At 37.0% G+C, this 22210-nt stretch overlaps 1 protein-coding gene across 1 annotated transcript in view; it reads right to left on the bottom strand.

Moving 5' to 3' along the window:
• C8H8orf34 (chromosome 8 C8orf34 homolog) overlaps window positions 1-22210 on the bottom strand; it is a 494601-nt gene that overhangs the window by 386914 nt on the left and 85477 nt on the right. The window contains exon 2 of the mRNA XM_015145533.3: window positions 1483-1630. Within this exon, the coding sequence (XP_015001019.2) occupies window positions 1483-1630 (148 nt within the window). The remainder of the gene's footprint in view (window positions 1-1482; window positions 1631-22210) is intronic.

Genomic DNA, 22210 nt, shown 5'->3' with positions numbered 1-22210 from the left:
AATTAGTTCTGCCAACAGCCCAAATGAGCTTGGAAGCAGATTCTTTCCTAGTCCAGCCTCCAGATGAGAATGTAACCCAGCCAACAAGTTGATTTGCAGCCCTGTGGGACCAAGCAGAGGACTCAGCTAAATCATGCACAGACTTCCGACACGTAAACACTGAGGTACTTAATGTGTGCGATTAAAAATGCAGTTGGCTGGCGCAGTGGCTCACATCTGTAATCCCAGCACTTTGGGAGGCTGAGGCCAGCAGACCACGAGGTCAGGAGACCAAGACCATCCTGGCTAACACGGTGAAACCCCGTCTCTACTAAAAATACAAAAAATTAGCCGGCTGTGGAAGCGGGCGCCTGTAGTCCCAGCTACTCGGGAGGCTGAGGCAGGAGAACTGCGTGAACCCGGGGGGCGGAGCTTGCAGTGAGCCGAGATCGCGCCACTGCACTCCAGCCTGGATGACAGAGTGAGACTCTGCTCAAAAAAAAAAAAAAGGAAAAAAAAATGCAGAGTTCAATATACTCCTATCTCTTCAGCTACTGATTTATAAAATATGGACTCACATGAGCTACAGCAAATTCATAGATACTCATCTGATCTGCATTTATGGGTACCATCTTGGTACCTATAAACCAAAGCCCCTGCCTACCTACCCATTCTACTTAGAATCTAAACCCAAGAAAGTTAAGGCCAAGAAGGCATTCATACGAGATACAACCAAAAGAAGACCAAAATCCTTGCATGGGATCCCATAAAGCATGAAGAGGCGGAGAGAAGAGATAACACCATCCAAGGAAAGTCATTTGGAGTACAGTCGGATTTCTACCGGAATCAGACAAGAAGTTGGTTACCCAAGCAATGGGCATGAGGGGATTTGGATTTGAAAGTAAATGTCAAACTAACAGACCAATGTGTAAACACATTTTATGAGCAAAGACTGAGGTCATGTCTACCTAATTCTTTCACCAGTGTTTACTGGGGAGATGAGGCTATTATACACTCAGAAAACTAGTTCCCTGATGTAAAGAGTCAGTGAATCTTCCCAAGGTTTACTACACAGGATAAAATTGGGGCATGGAGAAATAAAGAACAATCATCAATTTGGGCAACAAGAAAAGTAATCCTGTAGAACTCTACTATTATCTTTCTATATAGATAAGCTATAAGCATTTAATTCAAATTATTCATTAAAAATAAGTTTAGGATAACTAGTTTGCATTTATACACGATAAAATCTTTTGATGCAAATCTGAATCTTATCTGTATTAAAATGGAATGTGCTGATTCTTATATTTTGATACATAATACATTACAATATATTCAAATTAAATAATTTATGACAAATTTTAGCACGTAGGTAAGGTCAGAGATGAACACATGAAACCTTCAGTAACTATCTATCTAGATTTATCTTATTAGAATCAAAGGGTTTTGAAATTTTGACATTAAATGAATCCCAAATTAACTGCATATATATTCTTCATTTACCTGATGTTTCGCTTTCTGCCCATAGAGCTGCAGATCCAGACAAAGTTCTTTGAAGTTGTCCACGGTTCCCTTGTTTAGACTGAAGATGGTCAATGAGAAATGGGATTGGCTGGTCAGGTGTCTCAGTTATTAACTTGGTCATTAATTCCTGAAGGCAGAATAGAGTGCACAATTATAATTAATAATAACAGCAACAATAATAGCAAACACTTACTTAGCATTTAATATTGTCAGGCACTGGTCTAACTGCTTTATATACAGCAACTAACTTCGTGCTTATAACAATATTTTCAGACAGTTACTGCCCTCATTCTGAGGAAACAATAGCAGAGAAGTAAATTGTCCATGTTACAGAGCTAATATGTGGCAAAGCCAAGATACATTTATTTTTTATTTTGTATTATACTTAGCCAACAACATACTAAAAGTTTAATCTAAATTCCTTTAAAATTATAGCTTAAGAATTTTAAACTTCAGTTTGCTGTTTTGAGAGATATCATTATAAACTAAACTTTTGCTAAACTTCACCATCTACCTTATATAAATGTCATTTTTTTTCTTCTTAATGGTATAAAAATAACAAAAGTGAAGAAATTTTTCTTGGAATTAAAGAAACAAGTAATAAGCCACAGACTTACAGAAACCAAAAAGTGTCTTAAAGTAGTCTCCAAGAAATACAGAATTTTCTTTTTGTAAAAATTCCTGATGCGTTTCCTTCCTTCTTCCTTCCTTCTGCTCTTTTTTGAGTTGAGCAATGGTGAGTTATCTACCTGCAAGGCAGGCTGTTCCATTTTGGACAGCTCTAATGATACTTTAAAGTGGGCTGAAATCTGCCCAAGGGTAAGATCTACACTTTTTTAAAAAATATTTTCCAGTCAGGCACACCAAAGAGCAATCTCCAATTTGCAGTCCATTAGAATCCCTAGATTGTTCAAATATGAACAGCTGTCAAGCCACATGGATATCATTTTGTGCTGTGTAATTGGGTTTGTGAACTTATGTGCACCATTTATATTCATATCAGTCACATTTCATCTTGTTGGTTTTAGCCTAGAATTCCAGTCTGTTCATTGCTGTTTTAAGCTCAGATTCTGTGAGAGGCAGTGGTTCTAGTGCTCAAAAAATCAGATATTAAGAGAGCTAACAAAAGTGTTACTGGAAATTCCCCAGTGCATCTTTTTTTTGTTGGTGGTGGTCTGTTTCCTTTGCCTTGAATGATGTTCTCTCATGGTCAGATGGCTGGTTTGTCATCCTTCATTCTCCAATGATACCTCTACGAGAGGTTACCCTAACCAATCTTCAGAAGTCTTTATTACTTTATCATTTTATCTTCTTCACAGCATTTAGCACTCTCCAGAATCATTTTGTTTAATATTTGCTCACCTGTTTGTTATCTCTCTCCTCCCCCACCCCTACTGTAGCACTTGGAAAAGGACTTGCTTAGTTTGATATCAGTTTTCTCTGTAGGGCCTAGAACTCTGCCTAGCTCATAGCTGGTGCTGAATCAATACCTATTGAATGAATGACTCAATGAATCAATCAACCAATCAATGCTTGCTTTATTGACTACAGGTAGATATTAGTAACTAGAGTCCCTTATTGTGCCAATAAATAACAATTAAACCTTTCATAGCCCAGCAAAATATAGTGCTCAGACATGCTATATAAGAAACTTCTGTTCAGGTTATCTAAGGGATATTTATTTACATTTTTAAGTCTAGGAAAACATGGCTTTCTCTGGGCAGAGGTTAAATGGATTTTGCAGATAACAAGATTCCAAGTTGATCACAGAGTCATGGATTAAATATTTCTGCATATTTAAAAAATGTGTAGATTGAACACAGAGTTAGAAGTAAAAAGAGCAAAGGATTTTTACCACAAATACATTATGATGCAAGATATTTATTAGACAAGTGTAATACTTTGTATATTCTGAAAAACAAGTAAGCAAACAGTTGTCACCAGTATTATTCATTTCTGCTATTTAATATTTCAATTATCATAGTTATAAATAAAAAAGGCCATTCTGCTACTGTTGTGGAGGTAATTGTAAAGTAATGCAGAGTTCAATTAAATCCTAATTATACATCTGTGGAATGCAATCTAAAACATTTTGGATTTTACCTCTATTATGTATTATGTTTTATTTGAACTAATTTTATATTATAAAGAGTTTCAGAAAATAGAAAAAAAATAAATAGAAGGTACAACTGGATTGCAATTGTCACAGAATATCTGGACACTCAGATAAAGCAAAATTAAGTCAGGTAATGGAACTTACAAGCCACAGCCATTTCTATCCTGACACCTCTAAAAATCTCATGGTTTTTGTTTTGTTTTTGAATTTACCTTTCAAAGTGGATGGAGAGTTTCTAGATTTCTTTTTTTAATAAACTGAAGTGTTCCTACATTTTTCTTTAGAAGTTGGATTATACAGTCATAATAAACCAAGTAATTACTCTTAAGTTTTAAAAATAGTATCAGTCTATTAACTATTTTGGATATATTTGTATTGTATCAATCAATATATGAGATTAAAGACACAGGACAAGTTCAGTCATGAGCAAAATGATCATAGTAGATGTTTGCAATAGGGTATGTTGGGTATCTTGGTTGGACAAGAGTCTAGTTTTAAATGATTGTATTTACAAGAGTAATTACCCTGCTTCTCACTTAACCCATGTATCTTCCGGACTTGAATCATTCTGAGGACTTGAACTTGACAGAAACCCCTTTCCCAGACATGAAAATTTAAATGCTTAGATTTCCCAATCATGGCAATAAAAAGACTGATTTCTTTCCACCACAAGAATTTAGAGCCACAGAGATAGACCTGAGGGACCGATAGATTTGAAAAGGTGAGAATCAAGTTGCCCAGCTAGTATGTTAACTTGCAGTAGAAATCGATTGCAGAAAGTTTTACAGGAATCATTCACCATAGGAAAAAAATGTATTCTAGAGCATCAAGCCAGTTTCAGGTACATAAGCTGAACGCCAAATGGCACTTCCAGGGAGAGAGAAGAGCCTCGCCTTCAATTCTTACCATCAGTTCAAGAGTCGTGACATGAAATTCCCTGGGAGAATAGGAATTTCTCAGGCTGTGGGTGTATATAAATTAATAGAACAATGAAGTGGTAAGAGCACTCCTACCCTGGAACAAAATGTTTGTGGACGTTTTAGACTAAGTACTCAGGGATTGGTAGAATGTAGGTATCAATTTTAATACCATACTGTGTGCACTCCCAGGCTAGTTAAACTGGGACATACAAGTTGCAAACAAAATAAATTAGCAGCTGTCACCAACAGGAGTTTTAGTTCATACTTATATCAATAAAATTAATATAAACAATATGCAGTTGAAGATACAGGAAACTAGTGATTAGACACTCAGGCTTCGAAATCTGATAGCCACTATTTTTCTTTTCTTTTCTTTGAGGAGTCTCACTCTGTCACCCAGGCTATGGACAGAGTGCAGTGGCACAGTCTCAGCTCACTGCAACTTCCGCCTCCTAGGTTCAAGCTATTCTTCCACTTCAGCCTCCCGAGTACCTGGGACTACAGGTGTCACCATCACACATGACTAATTTTTGTATTTTCTGGTAGACATAGGGTTTCTCCATGTTGGCCAGGCTGGTCTCAAACTTCTGACCTCAAGTTATCCACTGGCCTTGGCCTACCAAAGTGCTGTAATTATAGGCATGAGCCACCATGCCCAGCCTAATAGCCACTATTTGAATCCCTCATCTCCTACTTTAACATTCATAGTCCATCTATTAGATGTGAAAAACAATAGTAGCTACATCATACAGTTGCCATGGAGATTAAATAAGATAATGACTGCAAAGCACCTATTAAGTGCTTGAGCTATATGTAGCCTTCTGTGATGGACTAACACCTCTTTCTAAGGCTGGGAATGAATTCTCAGAAATCTCGGTATGATCTGGGTTAGAGTTTCCCAGTGAAAGAAATGTGTAGGAGATTCAGAAAGCAGAGCGAAGTATAAAAATATTAATCTTCGGAGTTGATTGCAGGCAGATGTGACAACAGATGACAGATTCACAACAGCTTCCTAGCAAGCTTGTGGAAACCTCCACTGCTGACTGAGATAGCGATGAGAGCTCCACAAAGACACTGAAGAATTGCAGCAGCTACCAGGCAAGCATTTGAGAACCACATGCTTCCCTGCTGCAGGCTGGTATATTCAGGGTCAGCTCCTCTGACCTTTGGTGATACCCCCTCCAACTTCAGCAGCATTTCTGTGTCCTCTGTGGCCCAACCTTTTAACTCTCTATCATAAACCCATTTTTAATATGCCCTATTTAACACAGATACATAGAGTGGTTTCCATTTTCCTGACTTAACTCTTAGTGATGTACTCCCAAAAAGTCTTAGCCAATATTTTTATTTTTACTATTATTTTTCTACATTTATACAACATATAGTTTACATATTTATATTATATATTTATGTTTATTACTACTATTATTACAATATTTATCAATATACATTTGTAATATTATATATGATAATACACATTTTATTAGACTTATATTTTTAATAATAAAATGAATCAATGTTCTCTTAATAACGTTTTTTATCAACTAGAATCTTTAACTTCATGAGTATACTACTTAGTAAGATAACTCCCTGCACTAATACCTGTTTCCTTTATTGTTAATTATAATTTTGGTGCTGGTACAAATACGTTTGTTTTAAAATTATAAATGCATACGATTACAGCACTATTTTCAATAGCAAAGACTCAGAACCAACCCAAATGGCCATCAGTGATAGACTGGATAAAGAAGATATGACACATAAACCATGGAATACTATACAGCCATAACAAAGTATGAGTTCATGTCCTTTGCAGGGACATGGATGAAGCTAGAAGTCCTAATTCTCAGCAAACTAACACAGGAATAGAAAACCAAATGCCACATGTTCTCACTCATAAGTGGGAGTTGAACAATGAGAACACATGGACACATGGACACAGGAAGGGGAACATCACACACTGGGGTCTCACATCACACACCTGGGGGCAAGGGAAGGGAAGCATTAGGACAAATACCTAATGTATGCAGGACTTAAAACCTACATGACAGATTGATAGGTGCAGCAAATCACCATGGCACCTGTATACCTATGTAACAAACCTGCACGTTCTGCCCACATATCCCAGAACTTAAAATAAAAGAAAAAAAGGAAAAAAAATGCATACAAAGACAAAATTCCTTTTTACAAATTTTGAAAAGCAACTTAGAGAATATAAATTATGCAATTATTGAGTGAAAATTTATATTTTGCAACGTGAAAGGGCTACTGGAATTTAGGGGTCTAATAACCAGTAACAGTTAACCTTGCACTGCTATTTAGAAAATTAGCATGATTGAGCTGGAGAATGAATACTAATTAGTAACGATGATCGTCTCAAAATGCATTTTAATGTTAATTTTCATTAGATAAAAGCAAAGTCATAAGTAAGTTGGTAACTCATCATAGACTCATTTATTATTAACACTGGAATGAGTCTTTAAGCAACAGTAGAAATTATTAGTAAAAGATCCATTTCATGTGCTAGAACCTGTAAGATTCCTTGATTATAAAACAAAAGAGCACTTGGGCGCACAGAAACTTCAATTTGTATACAATATTCCTGGTGTTTACCCATTCGTGTAATGAGCCTCTAAGGTTTCAACGACTTCAGGTTAAAAACCGTGGCCCTGGGTACCACAGCACATAGCCAGCATGGCACTCTGCCTAAAAAATTGTGACTTGGGACTAACTTACTTTTTGCTTCATTTCCCTAACAGGAAAGTAATGCTTGTATCCCTTTTAACCTCAGGAGAAAGTTGTTAGGAAACAAAGTTAAAACCATTTCCAAAATCCCAGGAATCTTTTACTACATGACCTTTTTTGTTAAATCAATATATATGCAGGGCATTGTACTCTATTAATGATGGAGGTGGTACCAATTAAATATATTTTTTATTCAGCACCCATAAATTATTACCAATATTAATAGCATATGGCATGTTATCAGCTGTAGAATGTTATTTAGTTCACAACTAGCATTAAAATCTGATGACTGAATTTATTTACTCTAAATCTGCATCTGTTTCAATTTTGTTTTTAATTAAATCTCTATTAAAAATTTGCTTTTGAGATCACGGCCTTCCAAACATTCATCCCCACTGCCACTACCCAACAGTATTTCATAAATAGGCAGGTAATAAGCATGGAATTGACAATGAATACATGAAAAAATATCCACTTGATATTTGGTTGCCTCCAAAAATGTACTTTATTCTCAAACCGCCCCCATTTAAAATTGATGTCACCTTTCCCAGTGGATGAAATTCTACTTGGTTTCCTCCCGCACTCATAGCCCATGCATGCCTTTTCTCTCATTCTATTTTTTTCGAATGGCAATAGAATGGTAAGGATGTTTTTTCTGCCTCATTACACCCTTAAGCTGTTATGAGTTTTGGTTTTAGTAAAAAACAGGTTCCAATGCAGTATCGAGGTTTCCATGCATAGTGAGAACAGTACAGGCATCTCTCTGATCTCTTTCTGTCAGATTCTTCCCTGACATTCAGAGATCTCAGATTGTCCCCGATGGTTCAACCCTTCCTCCACCTCAGATCCAAATCCACACCAGCCCTAAATCCACTTCGCTTATTCCCAGTCAAAACTGTGATTTCAATGGAAGGCTGAACCCAGCAGGAAAGCAATGTGAATAGTAATGATTTAAAATGTCAGTCTTTTACTGAGCACTATGGGAGTCCGAGATAGGCGGATCACTTGAGTTCAGGAGTTCAAGACCAGCCTGACCAAAATGGTGAAACCTTGTCTCTACTAAAAATACAAAATTAGCTGGCCATGGTAGTGTACATCTGTAACCCCAGCTATGTGGGAAGCTGAGGTGGGAGGATCACTTGAACCCAGGAGGCGAAGGTTGCAGTGAGCCGAGATGGTGCCACTGCACTCCAGCCTGGGCAACAGAGAGATACTCTGTTTCAAAAAATAAATAAAATAAAATATCAGTCATTTATTGAGTCTGATAGGCACAAGTATTAGGTATTTTACATAGATTTAATAATTCACTATACATTTAAGAATTGCATACAAGATGCATAATCCAGATAACATATATGCACTTTTACAATGGTGCTTGTTAAAAGTTGTTTCTTAACTCCTTGCTTATTCCAGATCACCTGACCCTTACCAACAACCCACCAATGCACACAGTCATAGCCACACATCCAGAACTATACAAGCCTCAGGAATAAGATCTTTGGCATCCCTGACTTGTAAGGCTCTTGGCTTTCTCAAACATTATTTAATGTAAAATTAGATTTATCATATCCATTTGTCATAAATTTTAAAAGCATAATTAGCCTTGTTGTATACTATGGAATAAAATCCAGAGATAAAGGTAGGGAAAATAAAAAATAAATTGCTAGAATAATGAAGATTAGGAATAATGAAAATACCACAACTAAAAACTAAACATTCTAAATTGTAAAGCTGAATCATAGACACTGAATTCTTTCTACTTTTAATAATGCAAACACCGGGGCCTATCATGGCGGGGGGGGGGAGGTGGGAGGGATTGCATTGGGAGTTATACCTGATGTAAATGATGAGTTGATGGGTGCAGCACACCAACATGGCACAAGTATACATATGTAACAAACCTGCACGTTATGCACATGTACCCTAGAACTTAAAGTATAATAATAATAATTTTTAAAAATAGCAAAAAAAATAAAAAATAAAAAAATAATGTAGGCAAGTATATCTCCTACCTGCATGTTGTGCACATGTACCCTAGAACTTAAAGTATAATAGTAATAATAATAATAATATAGGCAAGTAATAAATCTAACCAGCAGAACTTTCCAATTACGACAAATCATGCAATATTTTGTCTGATGCCTTCTAATACAGAGATGTCTTCTCAGGTTAATAATTGAACATTTAGTATGCAGTTTTAAACAGTCTTCATATAATAGCACAAGCTTGTAGTTAAATTTCCAGGCAAACATCAAAGTTTCCAGTGAGAAATTAGCATATCCTACGGAAATAATTTCAGTTAGGGATTACATTCCTCAACATAATAGTCTATCGAAGCAACTGATTTAGTGTCAGGTAGGACTTCACACAGTCTTACTTGAAAATACCTCTGTAGGAGTACAATATAGGTGACAGTGGAAAGAGCAAAGCAGTTCAAAAAACTCAAATACATTAAATAAATTTGTGATGGCAAGTAGCAGATGTATGTAGAAGCTCCCATAAAAAAGAAAATGTCTCTCAGTTCAATTAAAATTACTTTATTTTAGCCTTTTATCATTTATAAAGAATGTGTATCTAAAACGAGGTGCTCAGAATGACAGGATAATGAGAAACTGGTGATGGATACACTGTACCATCATAGCTGAACACCAGTACATACGCAGACATTATTTTGATTCCATGCACCCTAAAAGAGAATTTGGGATGAGAGTGGGGTTTAATAGGAAGGTACAGATTTTGGTGTTTGACCTGGATTTATAGCCTGGCTCTATCCCTCACTGTTAGTATGAGTTTAAGCTACTCGCTTAGTTCTCTGAGCCTCCATTTTCTCATCCCTAAAGTCGGTAGGACAATATCTCCCTTATCAGTTTGTTGTAAGGAGTAGAAAAACTGCATATAACATATCACGTGGGGTATATGAACTAGATTTCATAGCAAAGTGTCTTCCCATTTTGTTTCCTATAAGAAAAAAAAAATGTTTAGAGAAGAGGGGTTGCCTGTTTGGTCTCTCTCGATGTTATATTTCTCAAGATAAGGAAACAAGTTGTCAAGTTGTCTTGTAAGTCATCCCCCAAGAGAATATTCAGCTCCAGGCAATTGCATGATCAAATCTTTAGAGCTGCTAAGCTGGAAATCGCATCGCTTTCCTCATTCACAAGGACCGTTTCAGTCTCCTAAAATTCATCACTCTAAAGTTACGGTAGACACCTTTTTTGCTTTGCATCCAGCACCAAAAACCAGTTCTCTGGTTTTCTGGATGTCAATTATAGGTCCAACGGTTCAATTCAATTCTAGTACTATGTATGTGTTATCATCAAATCCTGCCAATTAAAGACTCAGTCTTACAAGATTCAGACGCCGCTGAAAAGTCCTAGGCCACGCATACTTCTGACCAACTGGCTATAAATAAGCAGTCCCTACAATCCCCTCAGGTTTGATAATTTGCTAGAACAGCTCACAGTACTCCAGAAAACACTTTACTTTCTATTACAGGTTAATTATAAAGGATACAAGTGAACAGCCAGATAAAGAGATACATAGGGTGAGGTCTGGAAGGATCCCAAGTACAGGAGCTTCTGTCCCTGTGGGGTCGGGGTGCACCACCCTCCCAACATGTGAAATGTGTTCCGCAACTAAGAAGCTCTCTGAATCCCATCATTTAGGGTTTATTTATTTATTTTTTTATGGAGGTTTCATTACACAGGCATGATTGATTAAGTCATTGACCATTGGTGATTGGCTCAATCTCCAGCCTCTCTCCCCTGGTAGGAGGTTTTCGGGTGGGACTGAAAGTTTCGAGCTTCTAATCAAGGTTTGGTCTGTCTGGCAAGCAGCCCTCAACCTGAGGCTATCTAGAGCCCTGACAAGTCACCTCATTCGAACAAAAGAAGCTCCTCTCACCCTTATCATGAGGAAATTCCAAGGGTTTTAGGATCTATGGGTCAGGAACTAGGACAAAGACCAACTATCTTTCTGTGATACCATACCACTAAGCACCACAGTTGACTTTTGCCTGTTGTCAGTATTAAAATAAACAGGCACATACAATATCTATTACCTACGTATTATTTGTTTTGCTCATTCTTGTGTTTGTGAGATTTACTCATTACTCCGTATCTGCCCATGACATATGCATATACTGCATATAGCTATAGTCTGATTCATTTTCACTGCTGTTTAGTTTTCACTGTGTGAATACACCACAATTTATTCATCCATTCTACTACTAAAGGTATTTGAGTATTTCCATTTCTTGATAATGATGAATAGGGCTGCTATGATCAGTCTTGTATGCACATCTGCACAAATTTCTGTTGGACTTATCCCTAGCAGAGGGATTCATGAGTAATAACATGCTTGTCTTCAACTTTATTAAATAATTTCAGATAGTTTTATAAACACGATTGTAAACAATTGTCTCCCATCACATTCCCATTTCTCTACATCTTCACCAACATGTTGTCATTTTAATTTTTTTAATTATTCTGGTGGTGTAAAAGAATCCCTATGATTCTAATTTGCGTTTCCATGATTACCAGTGGAATTTAGCACCTTTTCCTATATTCAATGGTCCTTCAGATACACTCTGTTTTGAAAGCACCTGTCTATATTTATTTGCCATTTTTCTACTTAATACCTTTCTTTTTCATAATGGTCTGTTGAAGTTCTTTGTGTATTCTGGATATAAGATCTGTATGGGAGTGGTTGCCTTTTCGTTCACTTAATAGTTTCTTTTGATAAACAAAAGTTACCTATTTTAATGAAGTCAAACTTAATTCTTCATTTTATGCTTTGTGCTTTTGTGTCCTTTTTTTTAAAATCCTCTATCTCATGTTCATGCAAATATTATCTTACATTATTTTCTAAAGTTTCACTGTTTTTGCCTTGCACAGGTAGGTCTGCAAAACATCTAAAGTCAACATTTATTATGGGGTGAGGTAGGTGTTATTTAATTTTTCTTCATATGAATTTCCAATCATCCCACACTCATTCATTTAAAAGCATTAACTTTTAGCTACAAGGACTGCCTTTGTCATAAATCAAGTGGCCATATATTCACAGGCCTATTTTTAGACCTTATATCCTGTTTCATTAATCTATTTGTCAGTCTTATGCCATCATTACAACATCTTCATGACCACAGCTATACAATGAATCCTGGTATCATGAGGAAAAAATTCATCCTAATCTCGTTTCTATCATCTTCCTATTTATTCTGCCAAGATTATGTTCATTTTTCTCTCATCTTTTTTGACTGAATTTTTTTCTATTTTCTCTCATTAGTCTTAAAGTCAGACTTTTTAATATTATTTTAATAGTTATCCAGAGATTATAGACTAACACTTCATTTACCTACATTAAGTGTTTATTACTACGTTACCATCATCTCAGATTTTATGAGGATTTTAGAATACCTTGATTCCAGTTAGCGAGCATGACTTATGTTTTTATTGTTGTGTCTTGTAACTCTCTCTATATATATTTTAAACCCTGCAAAATATTTTTAATTTTTATCTTATACCATTAACATGCATTTAGATGTACCCACGTATTTGCCATTTTTACTGCTCTTATTTTTTCCTTGATCTCCAACCATCCGTCTGGGATCATTTTCAGCAGCATAAGGAAAACCTTTTATTTTAGTAGTGACAAATTCTCTATGTTTCAGTTTGCACAGAAATATCTTTATTTGCTTTTTAAGCTGGAAGATATTTTCATTGTACCTAATTATATATTGAGATTACATTCTCTCCATTTCCTTTATTTCCTTTTTTTGAGAAATCAGCTACATTTTTTAAAGAACATCTGACTTTTTCAAGGGAATATTATGATTTTTATTTTTTATCTCATTCTTTAATAACTGAACATAATAATTCTATAAATACATTTTCTATATTATATATAATATATAATAAAGATGAAATAATCTTTCTTATTTTGTTTGCATATAATAAAAAATTAGACATTTTTAAATCTTTAATTGTGAAATAACTACACAATCACAAGAAGTTGCAAAGAAATGTACAAAAGGGTTGTGAAACTTACATTTTAGCCAGCTTCTTTGAATGCTAATATCTTGAAAAACTATAATACGATATGAAAATTAAGAAACCGACATTAGTACAATCTGTAGAGCTTATTCGGATTTCCCAGTTTATATGCATTCCTCTGTGTGTGTGTGTGTGTGTGTGTGTGTGTGTGTGTGTGTGTAGTTCCATTCAATTTTATTGTAGTGTGACTACATGTAACCACTGTCACAATCAAGATGATTAATTGTACTATCATCCAAAGACTCTCTCATCCTATCACTCTATAGTCACATCCACCCATTCTTCCCTCTATATCTAACCCCTGGCAACTGCTACTCTATTCTCCATCTCTATAGCTATATAACATACAGTTATGTCATATCTTATATATTGAAATATATATCCTTTTGATATTTGCTTTTAATATTAAGAATAATTTCCTTGAGGTTTGTCTACATCGTTATGCATATAAATGGTTTATTCTTTTTTATTGCTGAGTATTATTCATGATATAGGTGTACCATAGTGTGTTTAACCATTCATTAATAACCCTTAAAGGACCTTTGGTTAGTTTCTCTGTTTTTAATATTATGAAAATGTTGCTGTAAACATTCCTGTGTAGGCTTTTCTGTGTACATAAGTTTTCATTTCTTTTGGATAAGTACCTAAGGGTACAATTACTGCATTACATGTTAGGGCTATTTTTAGTTTTAAAAGAAACCACCAAACTATTTTCAGAGTCACTATACAATTTTACATTCACATCTGCAATATATATGTAATTTTGCCCATTCTTACATATTTATAGTGATATCTCATTGTAGTTTTAATTCCATTTCTCTAATGGATAATGATGTTGAATGCCCCTGATGTGCTTATCTGCCATCTGTAAATCTTCTTCAGCAAAATGTCTATACTTACTTTGTCTATTTTCTAATAGGAATTTTTTGTTTTGTTTTGTTTTTAGATGGAGTTTCACTCTTGTTGCCCAGGCTGGAGTGTCATGGCACGACCTTGGCTCACTGCAAAGTCTGCCTCCTGGGTTCAAGGGATTCTCCTCCCTCAACCTCCCAAGTAGCTGGGATTACAGGTGCCTGCCACCACACCTGGCTAATTTTTTGTATTTTTAGTAGAAATAGGGTTTCACCATTTTGCCAGGCTGGAATTGCCCTTTTTTTCCCCACTATGTTTTGAGAGTTCATTTGCATTACACTACTGCTTTGTTGGATATGTAATTTGTAAATATTTTTCCTCATTTTGTAGTTTTTTTAAATTTTTGTTTATTTGTTTATTTATTTATTTATTTATTTATTTATTTATTTATTGAGACAGGGTCTTATTCTGTCACACAGACTGGAATGCAAGATCTCGGCTCACTACAACCTCTGCCTCCCAGGTTGAAGCAGTTTTCCCACCTTGGTCCCATGAGTAGTTGGGACTACAGGAGTACACCACCATGCCCAGGTTTTGCATTTTTAGTAGAGATGGGCTTTCACCATGTTGGCCAGGCTGGCCTTGAACTCCTGACCTCAAGTGATCATCCAGCATCGGGCTCCCAAAGTGCTGGGATTACAGCTGTGAGCCATGGCACCCAGCCATTTTTTACCCCCTTAACAGGATTTTTCATAAAGCTGAAGTTTTAAATTTTGATGTGGTCTTATTTACCAATTTTATTTATTAGTCATAATTTGGTAGTATATACAAGAGATATGAAAATATGTCATCTTCGGTAAGTCTTGGGTCCTGAAAATTTTCTTCCTAGTTATCTTTTAAAGTTTTATAATTTTATACTTTACATTCAAGTCAATGACCCATTTTGAGTTAACTTTTGTGTAAGATGCAAGGTTTAATGTCAAGGTTCAATTTTTCCCTATGAATGCTCTTTATCCAGTATCATTTATTGAGATGAGTATTTTTCTCCATTGAATTACTTTTGTGCCCTTGTCAAAAATTAATTCACATATCAGGTATGTATATCTATTTCTGGGTCCTCTATTTTGTTCCATTGACCTATGTATTTATCCATCTACCAGCACCACCGTGTCTTAATTTCTGTAGTCATATCTCATCCTTTGAAATCAGGAAGAGTGATTTTTTTTTCTTCCAAAACTGTTTTGGCTATTCTAAGCTCTTTTCATATAAAGTACAGAGTAAGTTTGACTATGTCTACAAAAAGTCTTGATGAAATTATGATAGGAATGCTTTATACACATCAATTTATGGAGATGCTAAATGTTTTAACCAGCATTTTGTACTTTGCATCATAGAGATCTGGTACATGATTTTTCTTTAGTTTTATAACTATTTTATTTTGTTTGAAACAATTGTAAGTTATATTATATTTCTAGCCTGGCTTTTACTTTTTGTCAGTATATAGAAATTCAATTGATTTTATGTGTCGATCATGTATCCTACAACCTTATCAAACTCATTTAGTTGTAGGAGTTTCTTGGGATGATCTCTGTAGACAGTCATGTCATTTGCAAATAGAAATAGTTTTATTTATCCCATTCCAATATGTATACCTTCTATTACTTTTTATTGCCTTACTATATTGGAAAGAACTCCCAGAAATATGTTGAATAGCAATGGTTAGAGTGAACATCCTTGTCTAGAACCCAACCTTAGAGGGAAAGCATTCAGTTTTTCACCATTAAGTATAATGTTAGCTGAAGGATGTCTGTAGATACATTTATGAGGTTAAGGAAGTTACCCTCTATTTTGAATGTCTTATATTTTTTATCATTAATGGTTATTGAGTACTGTCCAATGATTTTATTTTTGCATCAGTTAATATGATATGACTTTTCTGCCTTAGCCTATTGATATGTTGAATTATATTAAATGATTTTCAAATATTGAACCAGCCTTACATGTCTGAAATAAATCTCACTCAGCCATGGTGTACGATTATTATTATTTTGTTGTTTTTTTTTTTTTTTTTTTTTTGAGACGGAGCCTCACTCTTTCACCCAGGCTGGAGTGCAGTGGCCGGATCTCAGCTCACTGCAAGCTCTGCCTCCCAGGTTCACGCCATTCTCCTGCCTCAGCCTCCCCAGTAGCTGGGACTACAGTGCTTGCCACCACACCCAGCTAATTTTTTTGTACTTTTAGTAGAGACGGAGTTTCACCACGTTAGCCAGGATGGTCTTGATCTCCTGACCTCGTGATCCACCCGCCTTGGCCTCCCAAAGTGCTGGGATTACAGGCAGTTCTTTTTTTTACAATCTCTATTTCTTAGCTAAGATTTTCTATTTTTTATTTATCTCTAGAACATTTGTAATTGATTGTTTAACCACTTTTATGACAGCTGCTTTAAAATCTTTGCCTGATAATTTCAACATCCAATTCTTCTTGATACAGGTTTTTGTTGATTGTCCTTCTCTCATCCAAATTGTGGTTTTTCTATTTCTTGGTATGATAAGTGATATTTTTAAATATCCTGGGCATTCTGGTTAATATGTAAGTAGACTCAAAATTCTATTTAATGATATCCTATCATTTATTTTAGCAGTCAGTTGCCCTGTTTAGGTTGAGCATGTAGGTTCTGGCCTACTTTTGTGGGCTTTAGTTTCAATGACAGCTTGGTTTTTAAAGCCCTTGCAATGCTATTCTGGTCTGCTTCACTTTTCTAGTACTGCTGGAACTCCCACTCAATATCTGCTGTTGGAATCACTGGAAGTTAAAGTCCATTCCTGGGCAACTGGTATCAGTGGGTGAACTTGGCTGGGGGGAAGGCAAGAAGCCTCTGGCCCTTGGCATTCTTATGTCATTTCATGCAAGGCAGGTAGACACAGGTGATATGGTTTGGCTCTGTGTCCCCACCCAAATCTCACCTTGAATTGTAATCCCCATAATCCCCAAGCATCAAGGGCGGGACTAGGTGGAGGTGTTCAGGTCATGGGGGCAATTTTCTCCATGCTATTCTTGTGATACTGAATGAGTTTCACAGGATCTGATGTTTTTAAAAGCATCTGGCAAATGTAGAAGGGGCACCAAGATGGCCGAATAAGAACAGCTCCAGCCTCCAACTCCCAGCATGAGTGACATAGAAGATGGGTGATTTCCGCATTTCCAACTGAGGTACCAGGTTCGTCTCACTGGGGCATGTCCAACAGTCCGTGCAGCACAGTGGGTGCAGCCCAACTAGCGAGAGCCAAAGCAGGGTGAGGCATTGCCTCACCCAGGAAACACAAGGGGGAATGGAATTCCTTTTCCTAGCCAAGGGAAATCGTGACACACATCACCTGGAAAATCAGGTCACTCCCACCCTAATACTGCATTTTACCAAGGGTCTTAGCAAATGGCACACCAGGAGATTATATCCTGCGCCTGGCTCAGAGGGTCCCACACCCACAGAGCCTCTCTCATTGCTAGCACAGCACTCTGAGATCTAACTGCCAGGCGGCTGCAAGGCTGGGGGAGGGGCATCCACCATTGCTGAGGCTTAAGTAGGTAAACAAAGCTGCCGGGGAAGCTCCAACTGGGTGGAGCCCACCACAGCTCGAGGAGGCCTGCCTGTCTCTGTAGACTCCACCTCTGGGGACAGGGCATAGCTAAACAAAAAGCAGCAGAAACCTCTGCAGATGTAAATGTCCCTGTCTGACAACTTTGAAGAGAGTAGTTATTCTCCCAGCACGGAGGTTGAGATCTGAGAATGGACAGACTGCCTGCTCAAGTGGTTCCCTGACCCCTGTGTAGCCTAACTGGGAGAGCCTATCTGGTAGTAGCCTAACTGGAGTGGACCTCAAGCAAACTCCAACAGACCTGCAGCTGAAGGTCCTGACTGTTAGAAGGAAAACTAACAAACAGAAAGGACACCAAACCAAAACACCATCTGTACATCACCATCATCAAAGACCAAAGGTAGATAAAACCACAAAGATGGGGAAAAAGCAGTACAGAAGAGATCAAAATTCAAAAAATCAGAGTGCCTGCCCCCTCCAAAGGAAACCAGCTCCTCACCAGCAGTGGAACAAAGCTGGAGAGAGAATGACTTTGACGAGTTGAGAGAACTTCAGTCTATCAAACATCTCAGAGCTACAAGAGGAACCACGAACCCAGTGCAAAGAAACTAAAAACCTTGAAAAAAGATTTGGCAAATGGATAACTGGAAAAACCAATGCAGAGAAGTCCATAAACGACCTGATAGAGATGAAAACAATGACACGAGAACTACGCGACAAATGCACAAGCTTCAGTAACTGACTCGATCAACTGGAAGAAAGAGCATCAGTGATTGAAGATCAAATGAATGAAATAAAGTGAGAAGAGAAGTTTAGAGGAAAAAAAGAGTAAAAAGAAATGAACAAAGCCTCCAAGATATATGGGACTATGTGATAAGACCAAATCTACGTCTCACTGTTGCACCTGAAAGTGACAGGGAGAATGGAACCAAACTGGAAAACACTCTTCAGGATACTATCTAGGAGAACTTACCCAACCTAGTGAGGCAGGCCAATATTCCAATTCAGGAAATACAGAGAATGCCAAAAAGATACTCCTCGAGAAGAGCAACTCCAAGACACATAATTATCAGATTCACCAAAGTTGAAATGAAGGAAAAAATATTAAGAGCAGCCAGAGAGAAAGGTCGGGTTACCCACAAAGGGAAGCCCATCAGACTAACAGCAAATCTTTGGGCAGAAACTCTACAAGCCTAAAGAGGGTGGGAGCCAATATTCAACATTCTTAAAGAAAAGAATTTTCAACCCAGAATTTCATATACAGACAAACTAAGTTTCGTAAGTGAAGGAGAAATAAAATCCTTTACAGACAAGCAAATGCTGAGAGATTTTGTCACCACCGGGCCTGCCCTACAAGAGCTCCTGAAGGAAGCACTAAACATGGAAAGGAACAACCAGTACCAGCCATTGCAAAAACATGCCAAAATGTAAAGACCATCAATACTAGGAAGAAACTGCATCAACTAATGAGCAAAATAACCAGCTAACATCATAATGACAGAATCAAGTTCACACATAACAATATTAACCTTAAATGTAAATGGGCTAAATGCTCCAATTAAAAGATATAGACTGGCAAATTGGATAAAGAGTCAAGACCCTTCAGTGTGCTGTATTCAGGAGACCCATCTCACGTGCAGAGACACACATAGGTTCAAAATAAAGGGATAGAGGAAGATCTACCCAGCAAATGGAAAACAAAAAAAGGCAGGGATTGCAATCCTAGTCTCTGATAAAACAGATTTTAAACCAACAAAGATCAAAAGAGACAAAGAAGGCCATTACATAATGGTAAAGGGATCAATTCAACACGAAGAGCTAACTATCCTAAATATACATGCACCCAATACAGGAGCACCCAGATTCATCAAGCAAGTCCTTAGAGACTTACAAAGAGAGTTAGACACCCATACAATAATAATGGGAAACTTTAACACCCCACTGTCAACATTAGACACATCAACGAGATACAAAGTTAACAAAGATATCCAGGAATTGAACTCAATTCTGCACAAAGCAGACCTAATAGACATCTACAGAACTCTCCACCCCAAATCAACAGAATATACATTCTTCTCAGCACCACATCGCGCTTATTCCAAAATTGACCACATAGATGGAAGTAAAGCACTCCTCAGCAAATGTAAAAGAACAGAAATTATAACAAACTGTCTGTCAGACCACAGTGCAATCAAACTAGAACTCAGGACCAAGAAACTCAATCAAAACCGCTCAACTACGTGGAAACTGAACAACCTGCTCCTGAATGACTACTGGGTACATAACAAAATGAAGGCAGAAATAAAGATGTTCTTTGAAACCAATGAGAACCAAGATACAACATACCAGAATCTCTGGGACACATTTAAAGCAGTGTGTAGAGGGAAATTTATAGCACTAAATGCCCACAAGAAAAAGCAGGAAAGATCTAACATTGACACCCTAACATCACAATTAAAAGAACTAGAGAAGTGAGAGCAAACACATTCAAAAGCTAGCAGAAGGCAAGAAATAACTAAGATCAGAGCAGAACTGAAGGAGATAGAGACATAAAAACCCTTCAAAAAAATCAATGAATCCAGGAGCTGGTTTTTTGAAAAAATCAACAAAATTGATAGATTGCTAGCAAGAATAATAAAGAAGAAAAGAGAGAAGAACCAAATGATGCAATAAAAAAATGATAAAGGGAATATCACCACAGACCCCACAGAAATATTAACTACCATCAGAGAATACTATAAACAACTCTGTGTAAATAAACTAGAAAACCCAGAAGAAATGGATAAATTCCTGGACACATACACTCTCCCAAGACTAAACCAGGAAGAAGTTGAATCCCTGAATAGACCAATAGCAGGCTCTGAAATTGAGGCAATCATTAATAGCCTACCAAACAAAAAAAGTCCAGGACCAAACGGATTCACAGCCAAATTCTACCAGAGGTACAAGGAGGAGCTGGTACCATTGCTTCCGAAACTATTCCAATCAATAGAAAAAGAGGGAGTCCTCCCTAACTCATTTTATGAGGACAACGTCATCCTGATACCAAAGCCTGGCAGAGACACACACACACACACAAAGAGAATTTTCTACCAATATTCCTGATTATCATCGATGCAAAAATCTTCAATAAAATACTGGCAAACTGAATCCAGCAGCACATCAAAAAGCTTATCCACCATGATCAAGTAGGCTTCATCCCTGGGATGCAAGGCTATTTCAACATATGCAAATCAATAAATGTAATCCAGCATATAAACAGAACCAAAGACAAAAACCACATGATTATCTCAATAGATGCATAAAAGACCTTTGACAAAATTCAACAGCTCATCATGCTAAAAACTTCTTAATGACGATCATTAAGAAGTCAGGAAACAATAGGTGCTGGAGAGGATGTGGAGAAATAGGAACACTTTTACACTGTTGGTGGGACTGTAAACTAGTTCAACCACTGTGGAAGACAGTGTGGCAATTCCTCAAGGATCTAGAACTAGAAATACCATTTGATCCAGGCATCCCATTACTGGGTATATACCCAAAGGATTATAAATCATGCTGCTATAAAGACACATGCACAAGTACGTTTATTGTGGCACTATTCACAATAGCAAAGACTTGGAACCAACCCAAATATCCATCAATGACAGACTGGATTAAGAAAATGTGGCACATATACACCATGGAATACTATACAGCCACAAAAAGGATGAGTTTGTGTCCATTGTAGGGACATGGATGCAATTGGAAACCATCATTCTCAGCAAACTATCACAAGAACAGAAAACGAAACACCACATGTTCTCACTCATAGGTGGGAATTGAACAATGAGATCACTTGGACACAGGAAGGGAAACATCACACACCAGGACCTGTTGTGGGGTGGGGTAAGGGGGTAGGGATAGCATTAGGAGATATACCTAATATATATGACAAGTTAATGGCTGCAGCACACCAACATGGTACATGTATACATATGTAAGAAAACTGCATGTTTTGCACATGTACCCTAGAACATAAAATATAATAATAATAAAAAATTAGTATAAAAAAAAGCATCTGGCATTTCCCCTTCTTCCACTCATTCTGTTTCTTGCTGCCCTATGAAGAGAGTCCTCCGGCCATGATTGTAGGTTTCCTGAGGCCTCACCAGTCATGTGGAACTGTGAGTCAATTAAACCTCTTTTCTTTATAAATTACCCAATCTTGAATATTTGCTCATAGCAGCGTTACAGCAGACTAATACAGTAAATTGGTACCGAGATAGTGGGGTGCTGCTGTAAAGATACTCAAAAATGTGGAAGCAACTTTGGAACTGGGTAACAGGCAGAGGTGGAACAGTTTGGAGGACTCAGAAGAAGACAAGGAAATGTGGGAACATTTGGAGCTTCCTAGAGACTTGGTGGCTCAGAAGACAGGAAGATGTGGGA

The sequence above is a fragment of the Macaca mulatta genome, chromosome 8, assembly GCF_049350105.2.
Source record: "Macaca mulatta isolate MMU2019108-1 chromosome 8, T2T-MMU8v2.0, whole genome shotgun sequence".
Classification (NCBI taxonomy): Eukaryota; Metazoa; Chordata; class Mammalia; order Primates; family Cercopithecidae; genus Macaca; species Macaca mulatta.
Note: the sequence above shows the minus strand (reverse complement) of the source record. Positions and strands in the feature narration are given on the sequence as shown.